The 19338-nt window shown below is 41.1% G+C and overlaps 1 protein-coding gene across 2 annotated transcripts in view; it reads right to left on the minus strand.

Moving 5' to 3' along the window:
- WASHC2C (WASH complex subunit 2C) overlaps positions 1 to 19338 on the minus strand; it is a 37729-nt gene that overhangs the window by 12585 nt on the left and 5806 nt on the right. For both annotated transcript variants that reach the window (XM_074830829.1, XM_074830828.1), the window contains exons 9-23: positions 18137 to 18241; positions 17514 to 17601; positions 16224 to 16292; positions 15730 to 15842; positions 13419 to 13491; positions 12564 to 12620; positions 10371 to 10529; positions 9643 to 9776; positions 8073 to 8165; positions 7457 to 7561; positions 6008 to 6124; positions 4410 to 4573; positions 3867 to 3978; positions 2837 to 2932; positions 1519 to 1701 (exon numbers count right to left, since the gene is read on the minus strand). In XM_074830829.1, coding sequence (XP_074686930.1) covers positions 1519 to 1701; positions 2837 to 2932; positions 3867 to 3978; positions 4410 to 4573; positions 6008 to 6124; positions 7457 to 7561; positions 8073 to 8165; positions 9643 to 9776; positions 10371 to 10529; positions 12564 to 12620; positions 13419 to 13491; positions 15730 to 15842; positions 16224 to 16292; positions 17514 to 17601; positions 18137 to 18241 — 1668 coding nt within the window. The remainder of the gene's footprint in view (positions 1 to 1518; positions 1702 to 2836; positions 2933 to 3866; positions 3979 to 4409; positions 4574 to 6007; positions 6125 to 7456; positions 7562 to 8072; positions 8166 to 9642; positions 9777 to 10370; positions 10530 to 12563; positions 12621 to 13418; positions 13492 to 15729; positions 15843 to 16223; positions 16293 to 17513; positions 17602 to 18136; positions 18242 to 19338) is intronic.

A 19338-nucleotide genomic window follows, 5' to 3' on the forward strand; every position in this document is an offset into this window, starting at 1 on the left:
GTTTCACCACCCAGATGTTTCTTCAGGACCTATACAAATGAAAGGATGCCTCTTAAGAGCATGTCCAGTAGCATAACATCAGACAAAATCCAAGCAGCAGGAGCAGCAGTCATAAGAACAAAGCCTGATTCTCCCCTTCCTAGTCCAAATCTCCAAGAGTCCTAAAGGGCTGCTTAGCAAAGCTAGTTTCCAGTACACCATTTCTGGTCCATACACCCTGTCCTATAATTTTTATTACTGCTCTATTCTCAGTCTCTGTGCACCAGCTTTAATTTTATATCAAAAGCCAGGTCACATTTTTAGAGCGCTAGAACTGCTGTTTATGCTCAGACACATGAAAACCTAATGCACATCTAGAAGTGTCCACACAGGAAACACGTATTAAGCTGAGACAAGCAAGGAAAATAGTAGCACCTTTCAGATCTGTCTATCAAAAAGGTTAAGTTCCTAAATCACCTATTCTGATTTTTGCATGAATATGCATTTCATCACCTTAATCACTTCATGACTGTTATATGCTGATAGCTGAGTGCTTTGAAGGAAAGATCTGAAAAAATTCACAGATGAAAAAAACCACAGGACAGATGTGGCTTCTTGCAACCATCTCACAATGTGCCCCCCCCCCCCCGCCAAACACAGGATAGATTCACAACAAGTAAATAAACACTCGAGCTAACAATCCATTTTAATTCAGAAGCAGCAATAAACAAGGGTTTTTCTCTAAGAGCCATCTATTTCATTCAGCTCCAGGGACTTCTAAATAAAGTGTGTATAGCCTTTAGGGTTGACAACTTACTTTACATGGTCACACCAGGATGATGAAACCTTGTGGCATACGGTACTACACAGTATGTACTTTTTGACATGACTTCAAGTTAACAGAAAAAAATTTGGTACATCTGCATTAAGCAGAAACAAGAACATTGCCATGGATTCAAGGATGTTGCTGCTGAAGATTCAAAGTCTACCTCTTGATAGTATATGTTATATCAAGAAGGCCAGACAGCAAGAATATGGCAACTGGAGGCTTTTTTAAAAAACCGAACACACATACTTGAAAAACAGAAGTAAACATAGAATTAAGATTCTTGCTGAAACTAAGTCTGCAGGCATATATCCAGCAAGCAAACTGCAACACTATAGAGAAAATAAAGGGATAAACCACAAGGCTTCAAATTCCACATCTTTCAAATTCCTAGTACCTCTGACCTTGAGGGGTAACTGGGGAATCAGTTCTGTAGAGCAAACATCAAGCACCAAACATCTGTACAGAATTTCTTTTCATACTAGCATGCAGCAAAATGCTTTTGAGTTAGTGGGATGGAAAAATTTACAAAGGGATTCAGGATCATGGGGAAGAGCAGGAATAATTTCTCACCCAAGAATCTGGAAGTTTAGAAACAGAGAAAAATTGGCCTCCATAACACAAAGAGAAGGAAGGGTAAAACCAAAACCTTGCCTAGAATAGTAGAGGTAGAAATACTATTTCCTAGTGTTCAAGAACTTCCCTAGACTCACCACACCAATATCTATCTGTGCATTTTTAATGCCATCATCATCTTCCAGTCTCTCCTCTTCCTCCTCCTCAAACAAGCTTAACACTTTCTTAGCTTGGGTCTTGACATCTTTCTCCAGAGCTGGTGGCGATGTTGCAAACAGATCTGAACTGCTGGCTGGCTCTGAAGATGTTGCTGCAAAAGGCTCCACCAAAAAAAAAATAAAATTAACACATCAACTTGTTACTTAGTTCAGGTTTGCTCAAAAAGCCACTAAGCTTTCTCAATTAAATGCCAGCAGTAGTCAGAGTTCCCCAATCCATTACCAAGCAGGCAACTATATTCAACTCCTTTTTCCTAAGCAGACAGAATAGCAACATGCAGATTAGCAAGAGATGGTAGATAAAGAAGAGAATACACTTTACGGCTCTGAAGGGAACACAAATTTCCTCTTGTACCCTACACTGTAGCACTGTTGATAAGCAGCTTCCTGCATAAGGTTTCCTCTTCATCCATATGTCAGGCTGCATGTACACCAGAAGGCTGCATTAAGCAGCTTTGCCATTACCTCTGAGGTACCTAGTTCATGCAAGTTGGGATTCTTTGGAGTGCACTGCACTACCCGAACCTTGAATGCACTCAAGAAAGTGCAAAGCATGATAACTACTCTGGAAATTCATCAGCTGGTAATTCTCCAACGATCACTCAGTAAAACCATGCCCAAGATTAAGTTCTGCTGAAGCTTCTTCAATAATATACTCAATACACATCAATACTGTTCTGTAACAGTATTGCCCAGGAGAAATTCACAATCCTGAAAGCCCCAGCTACCAACACCATTTATAACTCAGACAGCATGTTGCAACAAAGTTACTGAGCTTGAAGCAAAGCCTACACATTAATATAGGCTATCTTTTAAGGGAAAGATCTGTTCATGTGAATGAAGATTACCCAACCCACTCCGGAAGAAAAATGAAACACATTCCCCACCCAACCTCCCCCGCCCCCAGAAAAACCCCAAACAATTCCCTCATGTAAGTCAGTTGGAAAACAGCTTTTAAATGCCATTTAATCAATTTTCTGTTTGACTGACAAGTGATTTTGCTAAATGGAGATAGTTATTCTCTCTTTGGCAATAGAAGAGGCAATCTAGAAAAAGAATTCTGTCCCAGAGCAGCACTGTTAGATTGTGGGGTTTTTTTCAACGGAACCTTTACCAAACTTCAGATTAACGTAAGAAAATCCCTCACTTTTTCCTTTGTTTGCTGCCCTGCAACATCTGTCCCTCTATGCACAGGAACTGCTCCAGGCTATTCTAAACACCACAATGTATCTTCTACCTGCTTAGGCTTTGCTGCTCTGTCTGGTAAATTTTCATTTTCCTCCTTTTCTTCTTCATTAAAGAAAGGTGGTGCTCGCGCTGGTTTCACTTTCTCCTGCAAAATTAAGAGAATGTTGGCAACACAAAATTGGTGGGTATAAGAAGCATACGCTGCTGTGGGACAGCAGAGTCATTCTGCCTTCTGCAGGGATCTAGGACACTGGCAACATGCTTGACTTCTCCTACTTTCCTCCCATGGGATATTCTAGTTTGTGACTTTTGATTTCTAGTATTACAGGCTCAGTCTGGTTGAAGAGTGCTAGGAAGCAGTTGCAAGCTTAGAGGAAATGCCCTGGGAATCTTGTCTGCTTGGTGCAGTTTCCTGTGACTGCCAGCAGCTAGACTGTGGCTTGCCTGTCTCTCTCTCTATTCCCAAGCCTATTATCTTTATGGGCTATGACAACTGTTTTCCTGGTAAGCAGAAAGGCAAGGCATGGGGGTGGGCGGCACACACACACATGTACAGGAATTCCTGCTACTAATACAACTGCATTAAGCTTTTGCAACTCCTACTCTCAATTCCAAAGCACAATCAGACAGGTAGTAAGCTATGGGCTAAGCTTGTAAGATAGAGGACAGCACAAGCACCCTCAACAGAGGGCCAGTTAAGAAGCCTGTAGACACATCTGAATCAGCTTGGGTTGAGGTGACACTAAGGGTAAAGCCTTAGCTTTACAGTCAGCAGTAAGCTGTTTGCTCCTTTTAATGGTATTTCATGGTTGAGAGCTCTCAAAACATCCTTAGGGAGGGCTTTTAGCATAAATCAATCCAAATTTAGGGTTAGTGGTAAAGAAAATTTTGAAATCTATTAGGCTGATGGTAGTAAGAAGTTTTACATGTAAGAGTTCAGTCTGCCCTGTTCCCATTCCCAATTTGCTAGAACTACCATTGTCTAAAGCAAGTTAGACTTAAAGGCAGTACCTAACAAGGAAGGCAGACTATAAAAAGACTAAGTGTTCCACATTAGTTTTAAAAGAAAGGGAAGGTACCACTGCAGCCTTTGCAGCTGAAGAAAGTAACGTTGATTGGGAGCTGAAGAATGAGTCTCCATTAATAGCATCATCTTCAAACAACAGCGATACCTTCTGTGGCTTTCTTTGGCTGTGATGAGAGAGGAGAAAGTGGAAGAGTTTCAGAGGCCATGCCTTGCATCTGTTTAAAAGTATCACTTAGGCCCATCATTTGCAGCAAGTCACCCCAGATACAAGACTCCGCTTCCCCACTGTCTCAACAATTCTATCACGCTCCCTTGTTGCAGAAGTGAAGATAAAGAGCCATCAAGAGGATTTTACATGGCAGGCATGGAAACAGAGAGCGCCCAGTTCAGTGGTGGCAAGGAGAATGATCCACCCCAGATACAAAAAGGTAAAAGCGCCCAGCCTTGCCCATTCCCACTCATACACCTCTGCTTCCACCTCAGCAGCAGTAGCAAGGGACATTTGCAATACACCTGGGTCTGTCATGTTTTGAGGGCACTGCTGAGGCAGTTCTGAAAAAATGCCACCCCCTCCACCCCACCCCAACACCGTCACCTCTCTTTAGTGATTGCAAATAAATCCTCCTCATCCTCTTCCTCAAAGAGGCTCGTCTTCTTCACAGCTTTAGCCTGACTGATAGTGCTAGCTGATTTTGGAGGGTCATCTTTTCCATCATCTTCAGAAGGAAGTTTAGCTGGCTTGGAGACATCCCAGTGTTCCTTAAAAATAAGGAGCCCTTAAGTTTTCTTTTGCCTTGGTCATAGCCATTTTCCCATCTTCTTTATAAGCAAAAACACTTCAGAATCTTGGCAGTCCTTGCATTGGTCTACTAGTTTATTTTCCTGCCTTTGTGTTAGCCACTGTAATGTGACATTGTTCAGGCTTTACAGAGGGCCTGGCAACCTTCTGGCATACAGTATTTGCCCAGCAAAACAGGGTACACACACTTTACTATTATAGTTGCTCCTGACAACTGAGGTCAGTGTCAACTGCAGTCACAGGAGTAAGGTCACCTAGTAGAACCTGATTTAAGCCACTCAAATAATTAGCATGTTTGATATATGGGGAAAAAAACAAAAAAAACAAAACAAAAAACCCAAAGAAAAACCACATCACCAACACCCAAGACACCTTATTACTAGAGCATGCACAATTCTGCACTTCTTACTTCCTCAACTTTCAACCACAGTACCTTCCTTTTTTCCCCCCTCTGGAGCTAGCATTTAAGCAAGCCTACCCACTGAACAAGTCAAAAGTCTACCTTAGAAGGAAACATTTCTGGGGTTGGGAGAGTTTTCTGACTTGTCTGTTTTCTTATTCCCAGCATTTCAAGTGGTTTGCCCAGTTTCCCCCCCGTTTGACCCCCTTCTGAAAGGGATTACAGGCATGCTGAAGTATGAACTTGGTTTATTCTACATTAAGATAAAAATGCATTTAAAAATATTACTAGTATTTACTAAACAAGCAACTACAGGACAGGTAATAAAAATCAAGTCTACAAAAAAAGAGTAATTTTCTAAGAAGAGTCTGGATCCTATTCATGCGAGTTAATTCAGAGACTTTCCAGACAAGTTTTTAACTTACTTAGTGTCTCTGGCTTTCATTTAAGATGCAGCACAACACCTAATCCATCCCTAAAAGAGGGCTGCTGTCTGGGAAGCCTAGTTATTTGTTTCATTTTTCCCATCCCTAGATTTAAAAAAACCCACCAAACAAAAAAACCACGACCAAACACCACCACACAGAAAAATCCCACCCCAAAAACCCAAAACAAAGAAAAACTCATCATGTATCTATCTAGAACTGCTATGCTTCCCTTACAGAAATTAAAGCAGTAGGAGCAAACTTATTTTTCCCTTTTGGTATTTTTAAGTCAGATTTTTTGGCAACAGCCTCCATTTGTTACCAGTCTTTCTATAAATTACATTGAAAATATCGATTTTCTGTTTCACGCATCTTCTATTACCTAGATCCTGAGATAATTTGGGCCAAGAATCAGCTTCCTCAGCTGCAAGCAAGTCACAGGATTTGGGTATGCATGGCATGTAGACACAGCAGAGTTTGACTGTGGTTCCTGTCTCAACATTTTTATGCTTTGACCAGCATAAAGTATAGTAACCCCTTTCAATGAAATCTTACTCCCATCCCAGTACCTCCTCATCACTGCTGAACAATAAACTGGAGGCTTTCTTGAGTGGCTCTGACTGTTTTGCTTTCTCTTCTGGGGGTTTTTCCTGTTGCTTCTTGGCAGGTACTACACCAAAGAAATCCTTAAAATAAATTTAAAAAAAAAAAAAAATCAAAAGCCAAAGCCACAATGACAAGTTCATTGACAAGTCATCAGCATGTAAGACTGTTGCCATCCACTTCTTAGAGGAGGATAGGGAAATGGTGTTTTATGAACCCTTTTTGAAGACAATTTTAAGTGTGATACAGTATTCCGGTACAGGGAATTCTATGCACACAGCATTTGATAGACCAGAAACTTGTAAGCACACAGCTTGGTTTTTGCCCAGATTCTCCACCATAAGGCTTGATCCGCAGCCAAAAACCACCACACAGCAATTCTGTTGCACAGCAGCTAACACAATGGGGCACTGTTTCTACATCTACATAATGAAATAGAGAATGAATCCTATTCTGAGAGGACAGGCAACAGTCAAGCTGAACCACCGGCACTGGGCAAGAACCAAGACTTTTCACCTGAAGACACTCATGCAGATTATTATATAGGCATCAGAATATACAAAAGTGTACGTTGACTTCACCACCTAACACCTATTTATGCTTTTCTCCACTCAACTTGAACTTCAGTTCCATAACACAACCTTCATGGCAGACACCATTACAGCATGCTTCACTATCCTGACAGTTGTGTCTGAACAGCTCCTGTTCATAAAGGTGAGCTGGAAGCAGCCCCCTCTTGAACAGGAAAGCTTTATCTTCAGTTTACGTAAGTCCCCTATCTGACAGCTCTGAGCAGGCCTCCTATTTGCCTCAGGTTAAGGGTAAGTTAACTCACCCTGAAGGCTGCAGGCCCAGAGTTGAAAGCTCTTTGGAGAGTGTGTGGGAGGGAGAAGAGGGTAAAAAAAAAAAATTATAAGAAAAGCACACAAATTCTGTTTTGTTAAGTTTCTTGCATAAACTGTGCTCTGATCTCAGTTTCTGCACTAGCAGCTGCATTTCTTAAACACTGAAAAGAAAGAAAAAAGGAATTCATCAGCCATGACAAGAGAAGCAAGAAGTCATCCGTGTGGCTAGGTACCACAGACCGGGATAAAACAGCTTCTTGAAGCTCATACCTGTACTACTGCTCAGCATTCTCTAGTCCTATCAAAGGGATAACAACCTTCACATTTAGATCCAGAGATGATATGCACTGACTACAAAATACTAAAAAGACATCAAGAACTTGCAAGAGTCCCTGCTACCATTCTCCACAATGCTGTCCACATGCTCAGAACTGCTACACAATGCAAGATTGATTTAGTGCTCCATTTACAAGCTTAGCATTGGAAACTTCCAAATATTTCCAGCTGCCTTTGCAACAGGCTGTGCAGGAGGGTTCCCATACACAGGTTGTATCAGGAAGTGGTACTTACCTCTTCATCATCATCAAATAAGGAGAGCGGAGCTTTTGTCATGGACTTGCTGGTGGGGAGAGATGTAGCTTTGGACTTCACAGTTTTACTTGATGAAAACAAATCCTGTGCAAACCAAAGAAATGTCACATTGCAAAGCAATGCTATACATTTAAGAACTGTAAATGGGACATTCATATTTTTCTTTTTAAAAAAAGTGTTTAGTGTGCATGTGAAGTAGGGAAAGATTGCCTTACTCCGATGTACCAATCACCTGCAACTCCACAGAGATTTTCCTCAGCTTTGCAGAGTAATTGCTAGCTGTAGGCCAAGGACAAAGAAACATATGCAGTCTTTTGTGATTCTTGCTCTCGATTCGCTGATCTCCCCTCTTCAGGCTTTCAATTTATGCCTGTGTGTATACCACACAAGTTTAACTCTCTGAAGACAGGGAAAAGGTTCCCAGAGTTTTCACTCTTGGAGCAAGAAGGAACTTTCAGGATGGCTAGGAATAGATGCATGGATGTCAGAGTTCCCACTCCTACAGACAATAAGGAGTCCCCAGATACAAGTGGACTGAAATCAGGTGACTCAGATCCCAAGGATTTCTGTATAGATTTATTAAAGAGATACTCACTTCAGAATCCTCCTCATCAGAGAAGAGGCCCCTCTGTTTCCTTGGAGGTTTTTCAGATAAAGGCTTGAAGTCCTCACCTGCAGATGCTTGACTCTTTAGGACAAAGACACTGCATCAGCACCCATTTAGATTCAGTAAGGGCAGGCACATCACACGACCCTTTCTAAGAGGCATGCTGCTGGCACTGTCCCAGCAATTGAAGGGACTGAACACAATCTTGTCACCTATGGGCTGAAGTCCAAAATTCATGTGCTGAGTTCCTCACATGCAGCCAGAGCTATGCACAAGTGACTTGCAGGTCTTACCACAGGCCTCCCACCACCATCCTTCTCAGCAGAAAAATGTATGCAGTGACTCATGGTAGGCACCCTCGTGAGTTAAACAAAAAATGCTTCTTTTAACAAGCTGTGTTCTGTAAAGGAAGAGGGCAGTTTGTGCCATTTCCTGCATTAGCACAGCACAGCCCAGGCCTGCCACCAGCTATATGGCCATTAAAGTCAGAATGATTCCAGACCCAAGTACTACTGCCAGCAAGCCTGGAGTATAAAACTGCCCTCACTTCCTGACAGAGCAGGAGTGGTGCTGCTGAATCAGTTTTCATCCTCTCCTCCAGGAAATCCAAGTGCTATGAGATCAGAGCAATGGCATTGGATGACCTCCTACCACCACCCGCGCTCCATTGACCATGGATACTTTTGCACTGCACCAGAAATAGAAGCTGGCTTTGGCCCTTGTGCTCAGGTGGCTTCTCATAAGGCAATATGGAGGAAGTCCTACAGCAATTTGCATTAGACATCCCCAGCGCAGCACACTCCTCAGTCCAGGGAGGGGAAGAGTCACTGTAGCTCATTAGTTCAAATACTCTTTGGACAGCAAATACGTATAAAATGAGTATATACAATCTCTGCCATAGAAACAAGGAGCATTACTACTTTCCTCAAAACACTGCTCTGAAAATGAAAACGAAGTGGGCATTAGGAGGCTCTCATAACTCTGCACATGTGTCCTCAGGACAGCTTTTAGAGCTTTCTACAACTTCTGAAAAACAGCTTTTTAAACACTCCAAGTATTGTATATAATTATGTAAAACTCTGACATCCACCTTCCTCTCCCACAATACATACAAGCAATGGGTTACCAGTTATTATCAGTACTGGTACCATGGGTTACCTGTTGCTGTCAGTGGTTGGTCTGAGTGCAGACACAATCTCTGCAGCACAGAACTGTGACACCAGAAGTTCTTAAGGCAGGCTGATTTCATTTCAGAAATGAACTTCATAAACATTTTTTATTAACAGAGGCTTCTCATTTTGTTCTCATTTCAATCCTGCCTTAATAAGATTCTTCCAATCACTTCCCACACAAGAAAAACTGCAAATAAACCCAAAGTTTGAGAGGCAAAAGGCATTTAAGAACCCCTGAGGCACCTGGGTCATGGAAGACCCTATGAATCTAGTCCTATTTCACAAATATGGCACTTCCATAGTGTTGCACATGGAAAGACTACTTCAGCTGCAGTAATAGCTTTTTCCTAAAACCTTAGCCATACAATCCATTTATATGCCATTACCTTTTTTTCCATGACTGTCTCCCTGTGGCTTTCTGTTTCTTTAGTTGTGCCAGCAACCACAGGAGGAATGGCAGGTTTTTCCTTGAATAAGTCACCTTCTTCATCATCATCAAACAGGTCAGCTGTGGACTTGACTGCATTAAGACACAAACAAATGGGGAATGACGAGAACAGAATGGCCACTACTGGACAAGAGAAGATACCAGAGTCTCAAAAGATACCATGCTCCCTTTTTAACGACCAGCATCAGGAGTGTTTAAGAGAAAAAGCTAGACAAGCTCTCAAAGTGAAGCACCACTTACCTGAGAGCACTGGTGACAGAGACTGCAGTCAACAAGCACTGGAGTAGTCAGTTGGCACCTCTAAAGGCAGTGTTTTGTATTGGCTTGGCACCTTTAAAGGCCTAGAGCCTGCCAATAGGGAGTGTTGGGCACAAGGATTCAAGGCTGTGTGAATAAAGTCTGTACCATTCCCCTGATTCAAGTCTAGATACTGCCCTAGAAGTAGAAGAAGCATCCTAAAAGAGGAGTCAGTGGAGAGAATGTACAAATAAACCAGTCCCACAGCACTCTGAGGAAAAGAAATTACAACAACAACAAAAAACCCCCACAAAACCCCAAGCAGAAGTATCAGTGATGCAGGTTTGAATTTTGTAACTCACTGGTTCCTATCTTTGAATTTTGATGACCTTTAGTGTTTAATCTGCCACTGCACATGTATAGAGGTACCTGAATCTGGAGGCTTTTTAGTGGCTCCCACAAAGAAGTCATCATCGTCGTCAAACAGAACAACTTTCCCAGGCTGTTTAGGAGTTCTCTCTGTGCTCTGTGCTACAGATTTCTTGTCTTTTTCCACAATTACAGTGGAACTAAACACGTCTCCTCCTCCTGCAGGTCAGATGGAGAAAAAAACCACAGCCCATACAGAGATCATTGCCAGAGTTACTGAAAAGCTGAACTTGTGCCATAGGAAGTAGAGCAAGGCAGTTTCCATCACAGCAACTGTTAATGCACTCCTCAACAATGATGCATCAAAAGCATTAGGTAGAAACTTCCTGATAAAGCCAAGTTACAGACAGAGAGCTCCTCACTCTCACTGCAATCACTCTTCCTTGAACCTGCTCATCTCCCCTAGGAACAGCAGCCAGGTTCTGTGTTAAAGCTAGAAGACCCAGCAGTCCCACACTGTTGCTCCTACGGACTTCTGAAACCAGAATCCTACTTTACTAACTAGTAAGCCACACCACTGTGGTCAAATGAAAGTGGGAAGGTGCTTGAGGAGAGGGAAGGACAGGTGACTGACTTCTCCCAAGGAGCTTCATTTGTCATGCAAGACCACTAGCAGTACTGTAGTATGAGGCTAAGTTTGGTCCTAAGATTCCTGCATACTTCAAAAATGGCAGTGACCAACTAGAGTAAGCTGGTAACAACTGTTTCTTCTACATCTGGGGTGAAAATTTCCGACTTCAGTGATACATGCATGTTGATCGATTGTCTGCAAACACTTTTGGCATTTTTGGTAAAAACTGGCAGCCTGGCTCTAAGCCTGTCTTTTTGCTTCTTATGTATAGATGCTTGGAAATGGTGGGGAAAAGAAAAAGACTTTAACTGAAAGTTTGGCAGAAAGTAGAACAACTGCTATTTGGTTAAAAGTCAGCAGACTGCATGAATTTTGACCAGCACAGCAGAAGCTTATTATAAAAAAAGTGTATCAATTAGAAAGTGCCACAGGATTGACAGGAATACAGCCCCAGAGTTTTATTAATTATTAAACATTCCCAAGTTCCTAAACCAACTGTTCACTGGAAATGTGTTCATCAAGAAATTCTGAATAGCAAAGGAGTCTCAATCTTGGTTTTTCTCTGGTGACTTTAGCCTGTCTACAAGTTACTGAGAGGGAGCAACTGAAGACTTTGAATAAGTGCTACATATAACTTAATTCAATTAACTGATGAACTAGAACAGGAGACTGTTAAAATGATGGGTAATTCATTGCTTATGCAACAGTACTTCCAAGAATGAGGTTTTCTTTATCTGTTGCTCTATCTGCTGTTTTAAATTTTGCTACCAAGTCTTAAATTATGTAGAACGACCATTGCTGATATATTTCTTTGATCCTGGAGTAAAAAGGCTGTATTTATGTATGTTCTACTCTAAAAATCATGCTGACTGAGGGCTCAGTTAACTGAAGCCATAGTCTAAAAATAGGCCTTTCTTAATGAAGGGCAAAACTTAATTCTGATAACTCAATCAGGTGAAGTTCCTATACAGAGACAGAAATCAAAGTCAGTTGATTTAAAGAGACTGGTGACATGTTTCTTTTCATTGCTCAGCTGGAAGTCTGACATGGAACAGGGATCTTAGTATAATTTTTTTTTTTTTTTTAAGCTCTGAGTTATAGATCTGGTCCTTCCACATGTATGCAGATCCTCCTAACCAAAACCGGAGAAACAAGATTGGTCTTATTTACCTATGCCACAAAAACATAGGAACTTGAGGTTTAAACTGTTCTTCTGCTAACCCAAGGAAATATGATCAAATCTGAAAGATCAAAATGCACTTCCTTCTCAGAGTATAGAGGGAAGCTGTGACTGCATGTGTTGCAGACTTAAGCTGTACAGTATCAGCCAAAGTAACACACATCCTTGAAAGTTCATAGCACAACACTGGAAGCTGACAGCTCCTAATATCTGCCATCAATAATATCTACCTTCAGAGCGCCTACAGAATCTTGATTATCCATAAAGCATGCTGCAGTTTAGGCTTAGCATGGTAGAAGCACCTGCATTTGTCGCTAAGCATATGATCAAGCAATGCTGTGCTGCTGTATTTGGATAGTTTTCTTCTTTAAAACCTCCCCAGCAGGTTTTAAAGAATGGAGCATTTTGTGCATGAAGCAATCTGCTATTGAGTAAATCATACCTGGGAACAGAGATACTGCACCTGCAGGAACTTTCTTTAAGGACTTTGTAGAGGATGCTGAAACCATAGGAAGTACAATACAAATGGATGCACTTGTTTTATGCTGTCAAAGCATTCAGAACTCAACCATAGAAATAGGAATCCAAGAAGTCTTCTGAGCTCCATCTTTTTTTCCCTCAATAGCTCAGAACTCTTTAGACATTCTCCTTGAACTTGTTTTTTTGCAGATATATATAACAGTCTAGCTATTTTTCCTCCATTAAAACTCCACAAAACAGCTCTACTCAACTGAACCTTATAAACATGATTTACATTTACAGATAGCATTATTTACAAAAGTTCACATTCACACACTCAAAACCACTTCAATACAATACCCTTAAAACAAAAAGGCTTAGGCTCCCAATCAGTATCTGAAAATTCAAATACAATGCTTCAGTAAAAGCTGCTGCAGTACAAAATGTGTACTCAAACTCCTTAAGGGTCTAGATATGCAGCTAATGGGAAACTCAGATGTGCATTAATCTGCAAGAAGAAATCTTTACTCCACTCAAACCCACAACTGGATTCTGTGAAGTATTCTTCAGCAGCAGGAACTCAGTGCAGAGAGCTCTGCCAATGTCAGTAAGGACATCTTTTCAGCTCCAGGAGAGTAGGTGTGTGTAAGAGGTCATAGTGAACAAACACATTTAAAATTCAAGGGAAACACAGCTGTTCTCTATTAAGGCTAGGGAGAAGAGACTTGCCAACAACTGGTACTCCAGACTTTCTAGTTTGGAAACAAAACAGTCTAGCTGCTAGTGGTGATAAATCCCAGCATAGACAGGACTATAGGAGGCAACAATTGGTTCTTACCTTCACTTATTGGGACCTGCTCCTCTCTTTGTTTTGATTCTTCTCCTTTTGGTGATTCAGCAAAAAGATCGCTCTGATTGTAGATGAAAATGCAAAGGGGAAGGGTGGGAAGTGGTGAATTTGTTTTTCGTAGCAAAAGACAGTTGCTGATTTTTCCATGTAGAATATCCACTTCTAAGCCAAGACAGAGGAGTTAACCACCACTCCCTTCTCAAAAGGATGTCTGCACATATAGACTTAAACCTAGGTACCCAAGCATTAACATGAGTGCATACATTCAGAAGAGTAATTTTCTGTCTTCTAAAATTTAATTTACACTGATTATCAGTCTGTTTACTGCAAAGAAGGAATGACATTTTATTTGCACATCTTCAAGGGTTTACACTAATTAATCTACAGCTGTTTGTCCTGATTACACTCTTCTAAGCTTTCCTATTGAAGCTTATACAGTAAGGTTTGAAGGAATGATTCAGGTCAGGACAAGCATAAAAATACTCCTGAACTTCACACGGTTAATGAATGATTAATATTGTTGCTAACGAGATGCTAAGACACCAGTATGGTGCAGAGATATACACTATAGCTCAAAAGTATCGCAGGACACTCCCACAAAAGTCCTTGTGTTCAGGTTGCACTTGCCCTGTGCCGATCCTCCCTAAGAATCACAGTCTAGATCTCCAGGAAGCCTCCAGATCTTGTGAATACTGACCACTTAATTTCTTGAAAGCCTCCCTCTTATGGGAAGTTGAGTATTAGAGGCTGTCTACCTGGAGACTCAAAATGCACAGTCTTGTATAAAGCTTTGTGGAAAGAACGCAGCAATATTTAGGAAAGAGTGGGAGAGCGCAGGGCTGCAGAAGGGATGTCAGTGATTAATTGCACGTTTCTCAGCTACTATTTGCCTGTTGACCTACTGTGGCTGCCTTCTGGTAGAGCAAGGCCTCCTCCATTGCACAGGGTAAGTGAAGATAAGTTACCCTTCCTAGATGATTAACTTTCAGGTAACAGAAAACCAAGAACAAGTGTATGCAGGCAGGCAACAATCACAGACAAATCTGCTTGGTGGTCCTATGTCTACAGTATGAGGAAAGTCTTGTCAATAAGTAACCAAGAGGCTCTAATGATAGCTTCATCTGAATTTCCACTGACACAAGCTGGCTTGCACTACTGGATTACTTATTTTTATTTTTTAAAGCTGTTTGCTGCCACTTAAAAAGAAGGCACGTTAATATTTTTTCAGTAAAGGCTGCGTTTGAGTGGAAAGCATTGCATAGAACTATCCTCTTCCCTTCATACAATGTCCTTGTTTGGTGGCTATATTGTGGCGGACTGCCATGGTAAGCTTGAGGTCAGCTGTACATGAGACCTCCTTCCAAATTTCAGTCTAATAGCCTCCTCGGCTCCTAGGAACACCTGACTTCTGCTCTAGTTGCAACGAGGAGCATAACATCTCACAAAGACATGGTTGGCTATTATTCCAGACTAACCTTGACTGTTACCCATATCAGCCGAATGATAAAATCAGAAGAAATCATTTGTTCTACGTAGCTGTACTATCATATTCTTAAATCTTAAGTATCCCTGACATTGCGTTTCTATCCCCTTTCATATGCACGAACAATGCTAAAAAAAAAGTCAGAAATGCACTTTGCGCCATTCCTTCATCAAGTCAGCTCTAGATACATAGCACAAGAGTAAGCTTAAGGTGAACCTTTCTTGCCTACACAGGTAACCCAGGAATTGTACAATAACTAGATGAAAGAACAGAGCATAATTGCAATAGGGAACTTTTAACAACACAGAGACAGAGAAACCCAACAGCATCACTGTCCAGATACAGTATATGAAAGATAAAGTGGGAAGGACATCATGTTCTCTTTCCTCTCAAACTTCTCCTACACCCAAGGAGAAAGAGAAAATGACAAAATTCAGTATTCTCACAGGTATTAATAGAAATCTGCTGTTTTAAAATAAACAAACTGTATGTATTTGGCTTACCTCCACAGATAGAAGTGAGGTACCAAGTAAGGTTTGCTGGAATTAAACCTGTCTGATGTAATGCTAGAACCACACTTGCATCTCTCATCAGCACCACTGCAGAAGAGAGGGCTCTGTGCCACGAGGATCATAAGTACCTCACGTATTTAGTTCTGTTTCTCCACTGGAAAGCTACACTGTCCCATCACACTTGAATATTACTGAGCAACAAAATGTTGTCTCCCCTCCCTGCCTTCCAGAGGTGGGAATTGTGGGGATCCTTTGTTTTTAAAAGGGGGACACACTCAATTTCTATCCTCTCCAGCATTCTCACCTCTTCATCATCAAAGAGACCTGTTCCACCACTGAAGAGGCCACCCCTAGAACCAAATGGTGTGAAGTCTTCATCAGTCAGCTTAGGAGGCTTGAATATATCATCATCTTCATCTAGAAAGGACAAGAGCCAAGAGTTGAAGTGGGACTGACCATGTTTCAGGAAAGGAATCAAAGGGACAACCAAAAAAAAAAAAACCAACCCTGGTTTGATTCCATCCCCTCTCTCTTATAAACATGACACATACAGAGAAGCTGCTGTAGACAGATTGGGTTGTATGGTTGCTCCACATACCACATTTAAGGAAGAACTCTCACTGAGCCTGTTTCTAGCCTTATTTTACATGCACATCACAACCTAGATTTGTTTACATACTCACCTTCAAGGATGCTCACTGATATCCCATCCAGTTTCTAGAGTAGATGCCACAATTTCCTAAGTAGTGTCTTACAATCCAGCCCACAATTCAAAAACAAGAGAGAGGGATATCTTACCATCTGGTGGAACTCTAACTTCCTTCTTCTCTTTCAGGTTCTTCCTTGTTTTGCTCTCTGATGACAGCGCTTTAAGAAGAAAATTTCAAAGCAAAAATAAAATAGTCCACCTGTACTTGTAGCCTATGATCAATCTGTGGTAAAAAGAACCTGAAAAAATAATCTAACGAAGCTGACCTATATGTTTTCATATGAATCAGCCCACTGAAGCAATTCTACGAAGTACAAGTTCTAAAATTAGCACTTAAGATTGTAATAGCATCATTCTGTCAGGCATTATGGGTTCAGCACAGTTGCCTACACACAGACTAGTGTCACTTGAGATGCCAGAGAGCAACACAGCATTCCAGATGGTACAGATCCCACACAGATTATGTAGAACCTTGGAGCATCTCAAATGGCTCCAGACATATTATACCTTCATTCAGATACCAAAAGCAAAGCCACAGTTTTATTTCCTCTGGCCCTACCATCACAAGGTTATTTCAATGAAGAGAAGATTTCCCTGTAACTGAACAAGGTAAGATGGTAGGGTTTATGCTCCGATATCCACAGACCTATCTTAATTGTTTGAACTGCGCAGGAACACATACACACACTGTTCTTGTCTGTTCATGCTCTCAAAATTACAGGTCAAAAGCAGGCTCACAAGCACTTGCTAACTCAATTTCAGTCAGCTGTTTTCAACTGCTGCTTTGCTGCATGAATAACTACTTGAGAGAGGTCTCTCCCTTTAAAAGTGACACGAGTAAATGCAATATGTAGTCTAAAATATCGCAGAAAACAGTAGTAAGGAAAAGTTCCCCCCAAAAGTATATTTAAGCCACAAAGAGGGAAAAAACAAACAACCCACACCACATAAAACGGGTTTTCCACTGTAGAGCTCACAGAAGGATTACAGTGACCAGTGGCTTCCACATAGTTATGTGAAAAAGGGAGTCACTTGAAGCATGTTGTCAAACATGCAGTTTTGCACGCAGAGAGAGAATCAGATTGAGAAAAAACCTTTCCAATAACATGTGCGCTTGGGGAGTGACAGGTCTCACCTGAAAGCAATGTATTTTCCACTATAACAGTGAATTCCAATTTAATCCAGTAAGTTATGGCCAAAAGGTTTCTCAGAACACAAAATAGTGCCTTTAATTCCTCTTGTCAGGCTTTCACCTAATACATATTCAAATAGCAGATCCGTGTAATATCACGTACTGTTACACAGAACCTCCCGTCCAGCTCTCTCATGAGTCCCCCACTATCTCACAAGCACTTACCAGAACTTAAAGGTTAACTTACATGAACGATCTTCGTCCTGTTTGACTGGTACTTCTCCTTTGATTCGGGCTGCCAGCTCATCTGCAAATGATGTTGGTCTCTTCGTTTTCTGAGGAGTAGGGACAAACAACAGCACATTCCTTATATGTAATCTGGTTACCAACTTGATGCAATTGCTATTATAAATACTGTATCGTACAGCCTCACTTGTACAATATCCTGTCTAGACTTTGATTGAAGCCCTCAGAAGAGGCAATACAGCTTTCTATTAAGAAAGCAATTAAGAGATTATGCATCCATCAAGAGAAAAAAGGCCATTTCTAATCTCCTATGATCGTATAATTTTTAATGTCACCTTGTTTTGAGAGCAGGATAAGCAAGAAGCATTTACCACACAAAATGCAACAAGTAATTTCTTAATGACCTTTAAAGACAGCTTTGATGCAAGCTTAGGGTGCAGGAGTCCCCTAGTTAAAGGGATAAAGCCTTAACAACCATGTTGAAAGACCATTCAGGATTTTTACAGGCCCTCTCTACTGGATCCCAACCCAGGTAACTGAAAGTTACCATTATAATCCCTCTAAGGACAGATTTTTCATGAAGGAAGTCAAATCTCTCCCTCCAGGAAGGCAACGGTTACTTACAACCCTTGTGCTTTCATCTAAGTCTCCATCCTCATCTTCCTCTTTTTCAGAGTCAAAGAGATCACAGCCATCATAATCTTCTTCATCACTCATCTGTGCTGTCCTCTAAAAAACAGTAATACCCTGTTGTGTTCTCCTGAAGTTGGCATACAAAGTAACACAAAACTACACCTGTTTAGAGAAAATACTCAAAGCAAACTTACTGAAAGGAGGGAAACATTCAGCCAGTTTGGGGTATTTCACAGCTTTTGAGAGGTAAGGAAGGAGTGCCTGTAGCTCCAAGCAAGTTGCCACATTCTCTACTACATCCCTGTGCTGTGTCACCAAACATTTCTGGACCACAGATGCAACTGAGGACATTAAGGCTCTCCTCACAAGCAGCATACCGCTACTGTACACAAGCCTGAACTGCTCTGGCTGTGCTGATTCCCTTAGTTTATAAACTTCTCTCCACTAAAGACCTAGTATTTAGCCTTAACACGGGAACATTGCCATCAGCTAGTAAAAAATTGTATCATCTTGAGCTATTCCTAAGGTGGATAGCAGAATGACAGACAATAAATACATGCCCACATCTTGGCTTCAGTCATGTCAATAAGAATAAAAAGGATGGAAAAGATTAAGTGAATTGTGAGCTGGGGGTCAACACAGACAAGGGCCCAGAAGTCAACTAAATCATGACAACCCAAAGGCACTTGCTCATCTTAAAATACATCAGGCATACAAAGTTACCCTATGAAGGTAAATACAGCTTAATGTAACATCTGAGTGCTTTTGTAACATTACTTTATTAATACATAGTTTTAAAAAGGGTTGCTTTTTGAAACATTTCTCTTTTGGCACTAAATCATTTCAGACTGAGGATCCCCACATAAAAGTCTTTTGCACTGGCACATCTAAACATGGGTAAGATGCCTTCTCCTACTACCAGCAACTAAAGTCAGGCTTGAATTTTTCAATCTAAACATTTCTTTTCCCTTTTCAATTGTTACCCAAATGGACATACTTTTTGGACGTTTAATACTGTTCACAGCTTTGGTTTCATGTCATAACCAAACTGCACTGTTCCTTACTTCCTACACAGCAAGTTTAGAATTTTAATTATAGACCCAATAATCCCACAGGAGCCTAGTTTTCCTGAGGTAGATTCTTTGAACTCTCATGGCTCCAAAGTAATTCCTCGGGAAAACAGACATCAGGCA

Source organism: Strix aluco, chromosome 7, assembly GCF_031877795.1.
Source record: "Strix aluco isolate bStrAlu1 chromosome 7, bStrAlu1.hap1, whole genome shotgun sequence".
NCBI lineage: Eukaryota > Metazoa > Chordata > Aves > Strigiformes > Strigidae > Strix > Strix aluco.